This window comes from Typopeltis vanoorti, chromosome 1 (assembly GCF_054136105.1).
Source record: "Typopeltis vanoorti isolate ZY-2024b chromosome 1, IOZ_Tvanoo_1.0, whole genome shotgun sequence".
Classification (NCBI taxonomy): domain Eukaryota; kingdom Metazoa; phylum Arthropoda; class Arachnida; order Uropygi; family Thelyphonidae; genus Typopeltis; species Typopeltis vanoorti.
Window position 1 is genome coordinate 73503826 of NC_143549.1, and position 19786 is coordinate 73523611.

Sequence of the window (19786 nt, forward strand, 5' to 3'; positions counted from 1 at the left end):
TTTCACTATTTCACCGTGTTACAAACCTTAATTAAAGTGAAATATTTTTATAGCCCGCTTTATCAGGTGAGATTAAGGATGCTTTAAAAGGATTGACTTAAACTTCTTTAATAGTCGCTGTACATAATGAGAGAGAATTAAAGAAATGAGAGCGAGAATTGCAAGCCAGACTTCTAAGACATGCTTTAGCAGATAAATGATGATGCGTTTTTGTTGTTCTTTTTTTAAGAACATAGGCGAGCAGGCTTAGGGTGTAAATGATTGTTTAAGTATGAAATGTTGCGTTGCTGCTATCTCTTACTCTCCTTCCCCCCAGTTTTTTTTTTTTCTCTCCTTTCACTTCGCATTGTTAGAGCGTCCATTAATACACATGCCAGTGTTCCAATTCTAATCGTACATGCAACTTCGTGTACAAAAGATGATTGGATTATCAATCAAATTATTGATGCAGATTCGGATAAATTTATTCAGGGAAATATTTAGGAAATAAGCATGTAACAAAAAAAAATCCGTTTTTATAAAGGGAGGTGTGCGAATAGGAGAAAAGGGAGAGAGAGTGATTAATCTGACCGCTTTCTTCTGATCAAATTCATTGAATATTAAAGTGTTTTTTTTTACTGCTCAGATATAGCAAATATGCGTATGTTATGGTTGATTTGCATCCAGTTTTTAGGTAAGAAATTCGGCATTTAAGGAAGTTGTTTTGTGCGGTACAATGGCCGTCAGATAAGGACAGTCAACTGTTTTGATAAAACTTTGGATGGATTTGTAGCTAATCAAATATCATGGGAAAATATAAAATGCATTAACAGGTAAATAATATTCAGTTTTAAACGTGTAAAAGGAATTTCTTTTTCTTTCCATCCATTCTAGGATGGCCCGAATCTTTTCTGGAAAAAAATCTCCATCTCCTGTTTATTGCCAAAGATATCACCTTTGTAGGTCTGAAAACCGGTGGGTTTAGTTTCAGCTTCTCCGAAACCAGTCTTGATGCTCCTCTGTTCCCTCTTTTTTGGGGGGATTTAAAACAGGAACGAAGGAAACATCAAGATTTCCATGCAAAGAGTGGATATTTTTCTAAGATCCATTTAGATTTCTGTTAAGATGATGCTGTTTATGATATAACGATTTTGGCTACACTTACTTCATTATTTTGATCATTTATCACTTCAGGGTAAGAGCAGCAGTAGTAGTAGTATCAAGTTCGAGATCTAGACGTACCTGCTGTTGCTCAGTTTTGTTCGTTTGCTGTTTGTCATTAGTTTTACTAATTGAGTTTTAGATTTCTTCTCTCATGAAATACTTTTCTGTCTGCACCTCGGCTCAAATTAGTTGTTACTCAGATTTAATATTCACTCGGATAATGCGCGTAGTTTTAGTCTTGTTGGATTACTGTTTTTTTTTCACTATCCTGATCCATTTTTATTGAATGATATATATATATATATATATAATATATGATCATTAGTTCCATTGACTCGGTGATTAGATATGTTCATTTTTTTTTGATGATATATATATATATACTAGGTGGCTACACCCCCCTCCCTGGCGCCTACGACCCCCCCCCCCAGTGTTCCGGACTGGTAGGCCGGTTCTCCTTGAATTCTGATGACTCGAATTTTGAAGACTTGATACTAAGGATAGCCCCTGAGTTTCAAAACGTTTCAAAAAATGTGACATACAAACGTGACATAAAAAGGCTTATCATTTTATATATATAGGGTAGATATATATACATATAATGTAATAAAATCTACAGTTCCATTTTCCAAATGTGCCGAAACTTGCAACATTTGGAGAGAAAACAGAAAAACACCTCTAAACAAAATTCAAAAGCGCGAATCTTGCCTTGTACCTTCTAGTCCTCTATCCCCCCCCCCCCCCATTGAACGTTTTTATCAATTTTGTATCTACAGATGGTTCCGCTGATTTTACCACCTGAATAGAAATTAAAAAAAAAAAAAAGGAAAAAATAAATTATGTGGTATTGTAAATTTCCACTTCTGGCACTGATGATATGAACGCATGACCCCACTGGAGTAAAAGCGCCACATCTATGCTTCTTTTGAGTTTTCACACAAAAAAGAGAGATAAGAAGAATCTTAATTAACTTGAACTCTTGCTCTGATGATTGCCTTCCGACTGCTTTCAAAATCCATGGTTTGCAACCGATTCGCTTTGTACGGCCTTTTCGGCTCGATATTTTTATCACGTATTCTTTGATACGTGTTTTTCATATATAATTATTCGCTTTTGGAATGTTTTAGCAGGTCATTATTCATCTAAAGTATTATATCCATGAAATGAAAGAGCATGAGGGATATAGTACTTTTTATTTCTTCAAAAGTCTGATTTTTTTTCACGCCATTAACTATGACGACGATATCCTGCTGTTCCAACTAATATCTAGTGCTTTTATCGCAGACCATTGCTACTTTCTTCCACAGTGATGTAGTCGCAAAACCTCGGTTGCTGTCAATATTAGTTAAATGTGCTCCTCAAGTTGATAAAAAGAAAAGTAAATTAGGTTAATGAGGGAATTTAATTTTTTAAATAAATGACAGTAAAGATATCACACGCTGTCTTTAACCTGCCGCGTGTATTCTACTTTTCGACCAAAAATGTTGAATTCCTTTAGTTTCTTCTTGTCATCAAGGATTAGGCATCTACCTGTTCCTCCTTCATTGGTCTTTCCATCTTGCAAGTGGTCTTTCTCTTTTCCCCTTCTGTCTATATCTATATCCGCTTCTTTTGGCAGCGGATTTCTCTCTATATTCCTTGATCTTTCATTTAAACCATAAACACTTCTTTTGTAATGCCTTCATTTTATACAATTACTTTTGTACATCTTGAATTGTTCTTAAAAGTTCATTTCTGCTGCCTGTGTTTTACTTTGATACTTGTTAATAATCCATATTTTTGGAACCATATAATAGAATAGGAGTGACCATTATCTGTAAACTAAGCTAAAATAAAAGAGTTTTTTGTAATAAATCTTTAGAGATTTATTACAAACAAAGAATTTACTTCCTCTTTTTTTTTTTCAGGTGTTTCTATCAACTGTTATACCTGCAGTTCAAGAAACGGCACAGATATCAATTGCCAGGATGCCTTCAATCCTGCCATGAGTACCTACACCGAAGGCTGTATGGTGCCCAAAGAAGGTCATATTGGACAGTTTCCGGCCAACTTTTGTATTAAGGTCATTGGGATAACGGGTAAGTCATTCAAGGTTATCGATAAAGGAATTTAATAATAATAAAGCCATAGTGTTTAGCCTACATTATATCATATTTAGCCTATCTGTTTGGTTGAGTAGATGACAGCTCCGCTCTCTAAACATGGGTTCGAATCACAGTGCGGTTATGGATGTTCGTAAATGGTTATAGTTGATAGGTAAATTTCATCACCGGTGTGAGACCAGCATCCTGATTATTCAAAGTCTCAGGTGGCGAGTGAAGATGTTTCCTAGTTGGTTTCTTTCTAGAGTAGGGTTTCCCAGAATATCTAACCCACGTACGGTATTATATGTACGATAGATGCACTTACTGTATTATAATAAGGATGCGTATCAGTGGCACTGTAATTATATGTGTATTGATAATTGGTCATGTTCACATAGTTATACTAAACCTCAGATCTTAATGTTCATTTTCCAATGAAAAATAAATAAATAAAGATAAATGTAATTGCCATCGAAAGTAGAAACAAATTGACTTTAGTTCTAATACCAGACATAATCTTATTCGTTTATTAAGGAAAATTATTATATCGAATCGACAGTGATGCTTTTCCCTAATAAATGAACCACTTCATGCCTTGATTAACTAACTTTAAGGACATTGACAAATATCCTAGTTACAATAGGATTCTAATTCGAACCTAAAGCCTTTCAAATACAAACGGAGGTGCTATTCACTTGGAGAACCAGAATGACACCTGAGATGCGACCAGCGAAACTTTATGATGCAACTAGAGCGAGCTGATTCTTTTGTTTAAAAAAAATGAAAATAAAAAGGGTAAAGATGATTTTACATTTGCTTTGAAAGTTAATTCCATTTTTTGATTATGGAACAAACCTTATAAACTAGACTCACACTAACTGCATTTATTTAATTTTTAAATATAATTATCATAATTATTGTTATTAATTTCTTTGGAGTTATGATACTCATGCGAGAAATTCAGTAAATCGACTGTGATATGTTCATATTTTTATATTATAACCTCGTCTACGAAGGTTTTGAGAATCGACAGCCTTAATTCAAGCAGCTACTGAAATAAGTTATGGTGTTTTGTTGAGTAGCTATTTAATCAGGGCTCGAGAAACCATTATATTGGTATCTTCCGAGCATGTGCAAATTGGAAAGGAGGATCGTTTTCGGACCCCAATGCGGTGATGATTTTTATATATTTTATTTTTATATTAACTTTACACGTGAGAAGTCAACAAACCAATAACATGTCGTTTGCAGGTCGGTAGTCAAGGAAAAAGAAGGAATCTATTAACAAGTTTCTTGAAAAGCTGGGATCGTATTCATTGCAGGGGAAAGGGGTGCAGTATAGCGATGACTCTTCCAGAGAAAAGAGGTAGATTGAATGAACATTATCAATAGTGAGGCAATTCACTAAATTATCTTCACTCAACTTGTACTTGAGAATGGTGAGATCTGTGTTAAAAACATTAGTTATGACAAATTGAAGCGTGAATCATTTGGATGCTCAAATGAAGAAGAAGAGTAATCAGAATATTGTTATCAACAAAACAAAATTTGAAGTTAAAGAAGGTCACTGATGTATAGGAAGAATGGCAGGTGTGTAAAGTATAGAACTCTGGGATACGCCATCATTAATAACGAAATTTGATGAGAGGAAGCCATATACCATGGCATGCAATGCATGAGGAGAAAGGAAACTGGCAGTCCGATCGTTCTGTCGTGTCGTTATGTTGTTCTCACTCAGTAGTTGTACGAGCCCAAAGACATTCTGCGTTATCCTGTTAAAAGATGGCACTGTGGTCGGAGTGGACCTCCTGCAGATATGGATGAAGACGGTAGGTTAACGTGTTCCTGTAGCGTTCACCATTCAGTGTTTGGGGAGCTTTCTTCTGACACACAACCTCGTCCGTTGGTTATCATTCCGCGAACACTGAATGGTGAACTGTACAGGATCCCGTTAACCTATCGTCTCCATCCATATCTGCAGGAGGTCTACCCCGACCACAGTGCCATCTTTCAACAGGACAATGCACCTTTTCATCAGGCTTGTACAACTACTGAGTGGTTGGAGGAACACGATAACGAATTCGCCTAGTCCCCCCAAACTCTCCTGACTGTAACCCAAGTGTAGGATATGCTAGAACGAGATGTGAGGACTGCTTATCCTTCTCCACGGAATGAGCGTGAACTGACGGAGTTGCTGCAACGGACATGGGTCCGCTTACGCATATAGGATGTTCGACACCTTGTGGAATCTGTTCCTAGGCTTCAGCGAGCTATGATTGCACAGAGATATGGACAAATGCATTATTAGATGAGTGTTCAGTATACAGTGCATGGTAGATTACTGACCAGCGGTTGCTTGTGTTCTTACAGTCATGTAAGAAAGTGAAGAAATTATAGTGGCCAATTCAGCAGAGGATAGTCGTTCTATATAGAGTGAAGTGATAACAACTACGTTTCATTGGATTGTCAGTAAGTAGAGATTTTAATTAGAAATAAATAAGCATAAAACCACAAGGGAAATTACGTTACTCTGCATGACAGTTCAAAACAGTATCAGATACCGACCGAGTATTTTTTGGAATTCTGACACGGTTCCAAATGAGCAGAATGAAAACAAGGTAGTGTCAAAACGGAGACATCGAATTATAAACTCCAATCAAATTGAACAATCTGATCAGAGTCCGACTTCTGAAATTAGACTCAAAACATTAAGAGATCATTAAGAGATAAATTGTGATGTGAAGCTTGATTGGGAAGCAATGTGGCTTTGTTACGTATGAAGTCTTGTTTAAGAAATGTACTCACATTTTGTATTGAAGTGATAGTTGAAATGAACAAGGGCAGTGGGTATACGATAAGATATTGCAAATGCTTGTGTCAGAAGACGGAACAGGGGCTGCATAGCTTGGTGCAGATGTTGTTTAATTTATAATAGGGATAGTGTGGCTGCATTTGAAAAAGATATGCATGAGACATTAGACAGAAATTAGACCCAAAACATTAAGAGATCACACAATAATCTTGGCATATGCACCAAAAGAGGGGAAAGAATACAATAAAACAAAGAACTGCAGAATGTCACAGATAAAACAAATAAAACAGACTATTTACTACTAGCAGAGGATTAAAATGCCAAAATAGAAAATAGAAAATACACAACATAAGGAGAATTGGTGCAGATATATGTAATCAAATTGGACACAAACTGCCAGATTTTGTCATTTATAATACTATGAGAATAATGAACTCGGTATTTAAACATAATGAAATACATAAATATACATGGTCAGCCAGAGGATGTAAATCAGTTATTGACTATATTATTATTGCAAATTTTAAATTAGCCGAGTTAATCCTAGATGTGAGAGCATATCGAAGCTTTGAATTAAACTCATTATATAGTAATTGATCATAATTAGATTTAAACTAAATTGGAAATAACTATGAACCAAGTTTCAAAATTTCTTCATTACAAAATTCCCATACCAGGCAACAATATTAGAGATGCAATGTTATAAAAACAGAAATCATAAAATTGTTATAAAATGTCATAAAAACAGAAATATATATATATATATATATATATATATATATATATATATATATATATATATATATATATATATATATATATATATATCAGGTAAAAATATAGACAATAGATTTAGAAAACTGGTTAACTTATTTTCAAAATCTCTGAACTGATGATAATAAAGAAGTGAAATTTAATAAACATAAAATAGAGAATAACCTAAACAGAAAATATTACATTTAAGGAGAAGACAATATAAATATGGACCTCTACAAAAATGCAGATGAAAACTTTAATGAAAGACTTCTGAAATTCTTTAACATGATCTGGATTTCTGGAAATATTTCAAACTCTTGGAAAAAAGCACTGGTTGTTCCAATTTATTAAAAAAGGGGAAATCACGATGTCTGCAATAATTATAGGAAAATTAGCCTGCTAAATGCAGGGTACAAAACATATGCAGGAATACAAAAAGAGAAAGTAAACAGTATTGTAGTGGATAAACCTACAGAATTCCGAAAAGGCAGTTCTGGCCTAGACTCAATTTTCACTGTAAAATTATTAATTGAAAAGAGAAGAGAAGAGAATTTGAAAAACAAACACACATAGCCTTAATTGATTATGAAAAAACCTTTGATAAAATTAACAGACAAAATTATTTGAAATTTAACCGATCTAAATATACCAAACCAGCTCTTACAGCAAGAAAAATATACAGGAAATAAAATAGCAGTCAAATAACCAGAATGAAAGGCCTGTGTAGCTCAGCGGAAGTGGAAGTGGCGCTTGCGTGTTCTGCGCTTGGTCGCTTGAAGTCAGACTTAAGTTCAAGTCTAGTCGCCGACTGTAGGAACTTTACCTAAGCCTTTCTTCGACTGATTCCTGAGTTAGTTGATCACGGGCAAGCGGGTTTTTCCTCCTGAAAACTCGGGTTTTTTATCCCGTAAACTCAAGAAAATCGACCGTAGTACCCACATTATTTCAGACAGTAAAATATCTTGTTAGGGTTAGGTACCTAGAGATGGCAGCACTTGTTTGCCAGCCTCTTCATCGGTGGCTGCTATAATTAATGATAGACATGGGCCAGTTGCCTCTGATTGGCTGCCGATGGAGATTGAACTGCCCACTCAGTCTTCGAAAGCTAGATAGGGTATAAAGGCCTCACCTACTCCCTATAAAGGGAATAAAAGGAGTTAGCTGATTTTTTTTATAACCAGAATGGAAAAACATATCAAGCAGAGTATGGCAAGAATGTACTCTGTTGCCTCTACGTTTTAATAGATATATAAACAAAATTATAAGAATTTGCAGATGATCCAATTGTATTAACTACATTAAAATGATCTACAAAGATCGGTAAAATCATTAAATGAAATGTCAGAACAATATAATATGAAAATAAAGACAAAACATTATTGATTTCAAAGAAGAAAACCTAATAAGAAGTAAAATAGTGATAGATAATAAAATATTAGAATAAGTGAATACTTTGAAATACCTGGGATGTGACTTATCATCATATGAAGATGAAAAAGATATAGACATTAAAATATCAAAATTTGTTAAAGTAAACGGTATAATAAATAATAAATTTAAGCCATCCCCTAGTACAAAACACACCAAAATCAGACTATATAACGTTCTATCTAAAGTAACGTTATTATATGGAAGTGAAAGGCAGAACGATAGACCATAAAAAAGAAGAATGAAAAATTAATTTAAAGAGCGGAAGTGAAATTTCTCAGAAAAACAGCTGGATATACCAAATGGATCATAAAACCATTGAAGAAATTTTACAATCTCGATTAAGTAAATGTAAACAAAAATAGATAGAATATCTAAATCGAATGGGCAATAATAGTCTGCCAAAAATACTGTACGGATATAAAATAAATGAGGAAAAAAGAATTGGAAGACCAAGAAAGCGTTGGCATGAGACTGTAACGGGCAACTTGACCTAAAATTCATGCTAGGAAGAATCTCAACAAATGCAAGGATTTCCTCTAATCCACAATTTGCTGTGGAGTGAGTTCTCTATATGACATGAAGTATTTAGCCATTCTTTACATTTATCTATTTATTTCTTAGCGATTTCATAAATTTTCATCATTATAATGGTGCTATTGCTGAGAGAGAGAGAGAGAGATTGAGGTCCCAAGCATGAAACCATTTAAAAAAGTTCAATAGTGTATGAATTAAACCATACAAAAGCGCCATCGCTACACCAACGTACGTCAGGACAGAGAGACGCTACCATCTGATAGTTCATCTCACTTATCAATGTGTATGGTCTCGTGATGTTAATATGCATTGCTTTTTTCAAAAAAAATAAAAATAAAAAAATCCTTAAATCATATAATTTGGTTTATTGAGATTTAAGATAAAAACAACACACTTTTTAATTCTGCCACGCAATATTACTTTTTTGTATTAAATCAGGTTGTTTGGGCATCCTATATTTTAGTTAATTGTGTTTCGTATTGTGTATTATCAAAGCAATCAGGAAAGTCCACATTAGTTTCATAATTTGCAATAAGATTGTTCACTTGATATTTACTCATGAAGAACTTTTGCATGCAGTAGTGAATGTGCCAAAGAAAATTTGCTGATCATGTTAAATAAAGCCAGTGAAGGTTGTGAGTTTGAGTTCCACTGGGGAATACAAATGTTTGTAGAATATTTAGGTGGTAGATGATTTTCATTATCCGTCATGAAAATGCAGCGTTTTTTCTATACAGTATGGTTCCTGGATTACCTAACCTTAAGTTCATCAACAATGCTAATATGTTTTAGGTTTCTGGCTAAGGATTCTACAAACATTTGTACCTCAGTGGAACTCAAACTCATACCCTTCACTGGCTTCATTTACATGATTAGCAAATTTTCTTTGGCACATTCACTATTGCATGCAAAAGTTCTTAATGAATAAATATCAAGTGAATAATCTTATTGCAAATTATGAAACTAATGTGGACTTTCCTGACTGCTTTGATAATACACGATATAATTTCTTTTTCTGTTCATCATGCTATTAATTAAACTTGTTCGACTAAATAAAGATATGACATTCAATTCCAAAAGCTATATATATAAACTGACAAAATATTCCAGGTTTTTTTAAATTTTATATATATATATAGTTTCACCATACTGGAATAAGTTATGGAACTTAACTATTCTCTCTTAATATCTTAATAACAATTAACATAATCACACAATGAATGTCTTTTAACATATTTTAACCTTTATTACAGTAGAAACTGGAGTAGAGCTTGTAATCCGTGCATGTACGTTGGAAAATATGGACAACCAGTGTGGTGTATTTAGATTCGAGAAAGATACCCTCCAAGGATGCATTCTAACCTGTGACTATGATGGCTGTAACACGGCATTGAGGGCCACCTCAATACCACTGATATTTCTTTTGGTATGGGTGCTGTTAACCCTATTAGTATGGAAAGGTCAGCTTATATAGACTTAATACGTTACGTCGAAGAAGTTAATGATAACTGCTGTGCCAAAGACTCCCATGGAAGGACAAGTAGGTATATAACAACTAATGTGTTTTGATTTTGCTATGCGCATAAGGAATTACTGGGAAATTAAGAATCAAGAATTGATTTTATTCTCTTTGATGTACTGGATTTTTCATGTGAATTCATCTCATTGATATTCTGAAGATGTTCACCTGATATATTCACCATATTCAGCTTCCAGAAACTGCAGAAATGTTCATTATTACCATATATATTTTAATTATAAATATTCTGACAATTTCAAAAATTATTTCTTCTCCTGACATTAAAATATTTCATTTTAGACTTGAAAAAAAGCAAGTGTATTATATGGTACACGAGATGAGCCAAATCTTATTCTCGCTTCTTTTTCATTGTATTGCATATCATTAGTCATCTTTTGGTAATTTCTTAGAGAAATACCTTCATAAAAGGATAGCAAGTCTTCTACATATCTTTAAACTAACTTATGCTACTCAATTTAGGTTTGGATAATATCTTAAAAAGAAATTTAAAAAACATTAATGGAAAAGACTGCTATTTTGGACATGTAGCAAGACAGGTGTTGGTTATTATTCATGTTATTTTTAACAGTATTAACTCAACACAATATTATGACAAAATGAACTATATATAAAATATTCATAGTTTATTTACTTATTTATTTTGCTGATATTTTGTTAGATTCAAGTGTTAGAGAGAGAGAGGGTGGTAGTCTATGCCAATGGGCTGAAAAAAATTATATAACTCCCTCCACATAGGAGGCCACAAAGCCTATGGTAAGTAAATGCCAAGTAGAGGCTCAAGAAATGTGAGAGTCACTTAATTTTTGATCTTTGTACGTGGTTATAGTGCTTTGTGTTTCTGAAAAGTGTTTTTTCACTCAGAGGAGAATTAGAACCTCAATAAACATCAGCCTTTTTCATAATATATTTTTGCTAATCTGGTATTGTGAGTTAACACTTAAAAACTACATTTTTTATTTTATTTTATAGTTTATTTATTTGTTTATTTATATTTTATTTTGCTGAAGACTAATAACTTTTCATCCGCATATAATGGCATATATCATTAGGGGGAAAAAATCTGAACAGTTTATCATTCCTACTAAACGTTGAGAGATGATTTCTGTAAGCCATTGGGCTGATATAGGAATATTACGCACATGAATATAACACGTATAATGTATACGTTGCATTACTTTTCTCTCAATTTGTTTATTCGTGAATAAAAACATGCAGTGTGGATACGTGAATTTTTAAACATATCTATGATTACAACTGATAATTCTTGGTTGTGAGTGATAATGCACATAGTAAAGAAGTTCTGAAGCACTTCTAATGTAAATGCTAATTTTATTGGTATGTAATGATTCCCCGCTGTTTGCATCAAATCTAATATGCTAAATATGATGCATGTAACTTGTGGTGTAGTGTGTTGTAGGGATGTATCAATTGCCTTATCTATTCTAAGTCACGATAATGCAAATCTTAATAGCTGTCATTTGTTTTGACTAAACAAATAATGTTGCTATGGAATTACACGTTCTGTTTCATTTCTTATCATACAAAATTAATTATCCTTAAAAAAGACTGAATATCACTTGTGCATATCACTTTTGATAATCAAAATAATGTCACACTGTGCATTCAAAGATGGGAGTTTATCAAATTGGTTCGCCAACTCATTAATATAATGAAGTATTTTGATATGAGTCAAGTGTAATTCGACTAAGACTAAATAAAAATTACTAATAGACACTAAATAAATCTACTTTGTTATAATGATTTTTATCAGAGCAATTTTCTAAATTAAGGACCTGCAAAAAAAAATTTTAGTTTCTTACTCTATACAAGAACGGAAGGTGTGTTAGCTGATCTCCTCAGAGACAGGACAAAATTTATAATAATAAATTGCTGTAAATAAGGCCTCATTAGCCTCACAGAATTCGTTGTTTCAGACATAATTCCAAAGCAATAACTCCATATATTCATATTCATTTGACTTTCTTCCATTCTTATCGCTATCTAAACACTACCAAAGCGATACCAACTGACTATCTAAACGCTAGTCAGTTTGGTATCGCTTAAAAATGCACTTCTTCCAATTAAGCAAAACAAAAGATAGGAGTGCTGTATATCTGAATCTGTCAATTTCTCAACTTTTATATTTTTGCGGAAAGAAAAAAAAAGTACTTTTTCTCTAATGAAGGTCAAGGAACAAAATTCGTTGGTAGAAAGAGTAATTTTTTTTTTTTTTTTACTCTTTCTGTACTTTGCCATTAAAACGGATCATATTTAAATAACTTTTGATACAGCCCGTTTCATTTCTTATAACACAAATTAGTTATCCTACTAAAAGACTGAGTATTGAAGTTTTCACAAGGCATATTCTGTTTGTGCATATCATTTCTGTTAATAGTTTTCCACTGTGCAGTTGGCAGTAAATGATACCGTACGTAATAAATTTTTAAGTCACTTATTAAAACTCATTAACCAGGTGCGTCAATTATCAGGAGGCGGATATTATTCAATATATACACCAAAATATGCTGTCAGTTTCTCGAAACTCACAAGATACATAAACATTTGTTTCGCTACTATATTAGCTCGTCATAGCAAATATAATCCGGGGCGAATAAAATAATAAATGAGTGCGTGTGTGAAGGGGAGAGGGGGGGGGGGCAGACAAGTGCATAAAATATTTAAAAGTAATAATTAAGCTGCAAAATAAGATTAAATTCTCTACAATCTGGATTTAAATTATCTATTATTATAACATATAACTGGTCTCCCACTAGCTAATGTAAGTACTAGCGTATTTACTTATTACCATAAATTGTTTGCAAATTATGTAAGGAGATAATTGTCCAAACATCGCTATACATACTGTACAGTATCTTTACTTATTAATTGTTTAAATAAAAACATTTGTTTTGTTTTATAGTGCGTTTTATTATCCTTAAATTTTTGTTGTGTATCTACACACAAGACGTTTAAATTTATTTATTTTATTTTATTTTATTTTTTAAATACGTCAATATATAATTGAGTGTTACGGAACTATCTCTTCATTTTCTGCTTGATTTATACGATTTTTATTAACACAGTACTTTTGCAGAACCAATCTACCATATAATACATTGAAGTTCCTGCATGGTTCAATAAAAATCATATTGTTTAATGTATAAAACCATAAGAATAAACTGATCAAAGTGATTTTCATGTTACAGAAGCATGCAACTGTTCACTGTAAATCTAGCAAAATACTGTCCGTACTGATTCACTATATACAGTTATTGAACCATTTCAATAATCAGATAACATCAAACATAGGCGTATTAAAATACTAGCTTCCATATTAAAATTTGATTTTCATTTTGTCATAATAAGATATTTAGACACCAAAATAAAATTTCGCAGATTTCATTTGAATTTCACGGTTGAAAGATCACTTACCTCTAATTTTAGTCTCATTCCCAGCAGATTGCTAATGTGAAATATTGATAAAGGAGTAAAAACGAAATTTACTCCTTTGAAAAGTTAGGAAATGAAAGGGGGAATGCAAGAGTAATAAAAAAGTAGAAATCCCACAAAATTTCACAAAAAAAAACACTAACGTGCTTCTTCACCGAGTTCCTAGCAATGTAGAATCACTTCAAACAATATACGAGGATGGCTGAAACGTTCTCGGCCTTACAATGAAAAAGCGAATTTATAATTTCAAAATTATTTTTATTTTTGAGCATAATCTCGCTTAAGACTAACACATTTATTCCAGTGATGTTCCAGCGCCATTATCCCGTCTCTGTTCTCAGTAAGATCTGAAAAATCCCTCTCCAGCTGCAATCACCTCTTGATTCGAAGAAAAACGCTGACCAGCGAGGAAGAGTTTTAGTTTTGGGATGAGATAGAAGTCAGAGGGAGCCAAATCTGGGGAACAGGGTGGATGTTCCAACAATTCATAGTGCAGATCCCTTAATTTTCCCATTGCCAAAACACCTTTGTAGGCAGATGCATTGTCCAGATGAAAGATGATTTTTTTCTTCTGCAAACCGGGTCTTTTCTCACGAATTTTTTCGTCTAGTCTGGTTTTTGATTTGCGTGAGTGCGTGCGCGCACTTAAATGAACAGAATGAAACTTCACGTCGAAAATTATATGGACAAAATAATATAAAATTATATGGTCAGTGAACAACAATATTCTGGCATTTTATGTATTTACATAAAAAAAATCGGAATAATATTCCTGGTTATTGTTTTACCCTTTTCAAAATAATTAATAAACAAAATGCCTTTATCCCAAAACACCAATGCCATGACCTTTCCTGCTGATGGAACTCACTTTGTCTTCTTTGGCGCTGAACAACCGGCTTCTGTCCACTGTTTTGACTGTTGTTAGGATTCTGATGTGTAATGGTGAATCCGAGTCTCAGCCATAGTAATAAATCGACACACAAAATCAGTTTATTCTTGTTAAAAACGCTCCAAGCACTGTTCAGAGATTTTCATGCGAATGCGTTTTTGATCTGCTGTGAGCAAGCGCGGCACCCATCTTGCGCAAAGCTTTTTCATGTGCAATTCTTCATGAGAAATATATCCTACACATCTTTTTGAAATGCCTATAGTCTTAGCAATTTCACGCACTTTGACTCGCTGGTCATCCAATACCATATCGTTCACTTGAATCAATGATTTCTGGTGTTGTTACACTTTTTGGACGTCCTTCACGTGGATCACCTTCAAGGCTGGTACGGCCACGTTTAAACTCGACAGCTCATTTCTTAATTGTCGAAAACGAATGAGAAGAGTGCCCCTAAACTTTTATGAACTTCGAATGAATTTCTTTTGGCGTTAAACCCTCTTTTACAAAGAATTTTATAACCGCAAGATACACAATTTTATCCATTTCTCCATTTCAAGGAATACAGACAACATCTTTTGCTTCAGACAGCTGTATAAAAGAAACTACTTGATAGAATGACTTGCAATTTCACATGGATGCTTATGATAGATGTGCCAACTTAGAAAAAAAAATCTTGCCGATAGTGTTACCATCCATGGTTGAGGCCGCGAACTTTTCAGACCATCCTCGTACCTTAATTCTACTTCCTGCCTAAATATTGCAAAATTAATAAAAAAAAAACCTTCCTCGAAACCAAAATGAGCAATCTTATTATACATTCATGCAACAGACTGTCGACAAACATGTTCCTCAAAAAAGCAGAAAATCACAAAAAATTTCATAAATTCTCGCTCTGCTTCTCCAGTGTCTCCCTCAATAAAAACCAAAGGTTAACTCTTAGGTAGAAAAAAAAAAAACCTCCGAGGTCGGATTTTACTGACACTACCATTACAGACAGTTTCTCTTCTTCTTCTTCTTTTTTTTTTTGTTTTAAAAAAAAAAACTTTTTATCCTCACCTTCTTTGACCTCTTTCTGTTCTCCTTCGACTTCCTTCATACTAACAGTTACCCTAACAATGATCTTTTTTATTTATCCATGAAGTTCTGTAAATTTCATTTTCCATCTTTCCCGACACCATCGCTATTTTATCTTGAGTATCCTTACACATCCGCCCATAACACAACTAATTTAAATAATATTACAGAAACATTGCATTGACATTATTCTTTATTACCCTTTCCATTTTTATTTCACCGCATACAATGGAATAGTTCCTCAAATTGCTCATAGTAGTAGCATTTAAAAATGTTAAATAATATTGACCCAGAGATAGAATCCTTTGTCACCCCGCATGTCATCTTCTGTTGAGACATATTCCTTACTAATACTTATCAGAAAAAAATTTTCTATTCAAAAATATGATGTGCAATCCATTCACATACCACTTAAATAAGAACCTTGTAGTAACCTGTCATACCTTGGCCAACAATATACATGCATCCCCTCCCCTCCGCATCATAAAATACAATTTTTACCTTATAGTCTACCACTTAAAGAACTAAACAAGATCTATTTTTAAAATATTAAAACTAATTGCTAAACAGAATCACATTTTTATTTACTATTCCTTTTGAAATCCCAATCCTAAACTAATTATCATAGTAATTTGGCGCTATCCTTACACATGACGTTATGGTATTCTATTTCCACTATTTTAAGATCTTTTCAACTGCAGAACTTCCATTAAACCAACTTCGAGACTACTTGTAATTCTTTAAATAATTTCCTTTAAAACACATGGTAAAGCATCATCCAATCCCATTATTAACAATCACATTTTAACATGTGCATTACCCAATCCAAACACCTAGAGTTAATTCACTTCTAATCTCTCAGCTTTTTCAGATATGTCGCTGTATATAAGAACATATACGAGCAGTATACGTAGAATAACTTAAGATAGACCCATCGGATTTAGTTTTTCTTGAAGATTAGTACTAACTTTCTTTTGATTAACTTTTTCTCCTTCTGTCTACCAAAATACAATTTAGGATTAAAAAAAAAAGCAGCAAAATTTGCCTAAATGAAGGTACGGAATAATTTCAATGCAGTGACCTTCTTTGGTACAGAGATCCAAACCACTTAGACCATATGCTGCATCACTGATACATATTAAAAATATACATACATACTCCATATATATTTTAAGTATAATTTTCAAATAAGATTTTGAGAGGAAAAAAGCTCTGCAGATGAAGAAAGTTTGAAAACACTGCTTTATATCATTTTTATATATTATTAGTGAAAGTTAAAATAGTTTCCAGGAAACAAAAAAAAAAAAAAAAAAAAAAAAAAATCAAATGCGCTTGCTTTTGCTTCAGTGATCTTAAGCCTAAATTAATCTGTATTTTCGTATTGATAGCGTTATATTTTGTTCTATGGATTAAAAATCAATATAAATTGTATCTATATGTAAATATTAATGTATTTGTCTTATTAATTCCAATATGGTTTTGTATTTTTTTTTCTTTGTAAATTTCTTATGTGCAATATTTTCCTGCAGTTCAACAAGCCATGTAGACCGTGTCAGTGTTAATGTTCAAGATATTGTGATATTCATTATATGTATGCTATGTAATTGATGAAGCTGTGGTTTTAATAAATAACTTTATTAATAAATACATTATTCTGTAATAAGACACGAAGACTGTGAACATTAAACTACAAACTATAATCTTAATATAAAATTATTCACAAAACATTTTCTTTAAAACTTAATAATTTTCAATTCATGAAATAAGCATAAAATTTAACACTTATTTCGTAGTGATTGCATATTTCTAGCAGTTAACTGAATTTTTAAATCGTTTCCTACTTGTGGTTTGTTTACGTATATTGCAAAAAAAAAAAAAAAAAAAAAAAAAAAATGATCTTCTTTTTTTTTTTTCCCCGAAAATAAAATTTTTAATAAAAGTGCACGAATTTATTTGGATTGTGAATGTAATTAAATCATTGTCATGTACTGTTTGTACACTCTTGTTATCAGTGTAATAAACTACTGTTTTTAAAATGTGTAGAATGTGTCAGAAAGTTTTTCCATAACTTTTAAGTTTGGAATGAAGTTTTAATAAATATAATAAAGCTGCATGTGCAGTATCAAACTGAAAGAAGAGAAACTTTTCACTCATCGACACACAACACAAAGCAGTGGGAATAAATAATGGATCCATTTAAACATAATGGTGGAGCAATTGCTGTTATATACATAAAAAAATCAACCCTCCCCCCCTCCACACACACAGGAGAGGCTGTAAAATTATAAAAAAAAAAAAAAACGGTGTTGTGGATCAGATTAAAGAAAAACCTATTCACGTGTTTCTTGGACGGTTGGAGATCGTAGCCCTTGAGGTAAAACAGTGTGCAGTGTGAAAACAAAAAATTGCTATTTGCATTAACGTACATGCAGGGCCGACGGAAGCAGGCAAGCGGGCGACGCCGCCGGGGCACGGTTCATAAGTTCATTTTTAAAAAACAAAATTTTTATCATAAAAACCAAAAATTCTTAGAATGATCAATATTAAAATAAATAAGACCGGATACAGCGAATAAAAATTTTAAAAAATAATATATTGCGGCCTCTTTGATCAGCCGGCTGTTGACAATTTTGCATCGAGAGCAGGCTAAATGCTTGCCTACAGAATGTTGTGTCTACTGCAGTCTATCTAAAGTGAAACAGTGAAACGGTTTTTGTGCGCAGAAACGAATTTTCGTACAAAACATTTGTTGCTAATTAACCAATCATATAGTACGCATCTCAGTAGACTACTGACAGTAGCGCAGTGCGGACTATTATTTCGTCTCTGTGTCGTGTTGTGTAATAATTTCTTGTGAGTATAAAATAGAAATGGAATCAAAATTTAAAAAAAAAAAGTTATCAGGTGCACAAACTCGGAAGCGTCATGCTGCGAAAGAAGCAGATATTAAGAAACAAACTGGGGCTCTTAATAAATTTGTTAAAATATTAAAATATTCTGGTGCAGATTGTAACCAACTCGATACATCAGAAATCAGAGTTGACGAACCGTGCACATCACCCAGTTTTTATGAAAGTACTATTGCAACTATTGAACAAGATAACAAGACGCATGATTTAAGTGAAAAATAGTTAGGAGAAGATTTAGTTGTGGTTCACTACGAACTAACTCATTGTTAGTCTCTGTAAATTTAGAAGATCCAGGTGAATGGGGAAATATTGATGAAAAATTACGAGTTGTTTTAATTGAAATGGGGCCTGTTCAAAAGAAAAATATAATATATCCCAGAGATACATATGGTCGTAAATTTGGCGACAAGTATTATAATAGAAAAATGAAAAACGGGGAGCTCGTGCCAAGAACATGACTCATTTATTCCGAAACTTTAAATTCTGTTTTTTGCTTTTGTTACAAACTTTTCGCACCTACTGAATCAAGTAGTCTTGTAGATGGTTATAATGATTGGAGAAATGTAAGTACAACTTTGCATAGACATGAGACTAGTTTAACTCACATGAAAAATTTCTTAAAATGGAAGGAGCTTGATAAAAATTTAAAAAACAAAACTACTATTGATTGCCAGATTCAAAGCATGTACGAAATGGAAAAGAAACATTGGACGAGTGTTTTAGAACGCTTAATTGAAATTATAAAATTCCTTGGTAGCCAAAATTTAACTTTTCGCGGATCATCTGATAAATTATATGAAAGGAATAACGGCAATTTTTTTTAAATTAGTCGAACTGTTTGCGAAGTTTGATCCCGTTATGGAAAATCATGTTGAAAGGGCCCTAGAACGAAAAAATAGAGTACACTAATTTGAGTAAAGACAGTCAAAATGAAATATTGGAAACTTTAAGTAACGCAATCAGGGATACAATTTTATTATCAATTCGAAAATCTAAATATTATTCCCTAATTTTAGACTGCACACCTGATGCAAGTAAAACGGAATAAATGACCATTATTATTCGCTTTGTTTCCTGTGACAATGGAATTGTCAAGATCAGGGAAAACTTTTTAGGTTTTGCAGATATATCAGATTCCACAGAACGTGGTTTATGTGCAACAAT

General features: G+C 32.9%; 1 protein-coding gene across 3 annotated transcripts in view; it reads left to right on the plus strand.

The window, feature by feature from the left end:
- LOC150110088 (U-scoloptoxin(05)-Sm1a-like) overlaps positions 1-17749 on the plus strand; it is a 95979-nt gene extending 78230 nt beyond the window's left edge. For 2 of the 3 annotated variants that reach the window (XM_090397863.1, XM_090397870.1), the window contains 2 exons: positions 3051-3221; positions 10014-17749. In XM_090397863.1, the coding sequence (XP_090253989.1) occupies positions 3051-3221; positions 10014-10234 (392 nt within the window). In that variant the 3' untranslated portion in view covers positions 10235-17749. The remainder of the gene's footprint in view (positions 1-3050; positions 3222-10013) is intronic. The other variant, XM_090397876.1, reaches the window with a different exon arrangement.
- Positions 17750-19786: the final 2037 nt, after the last annotated feature.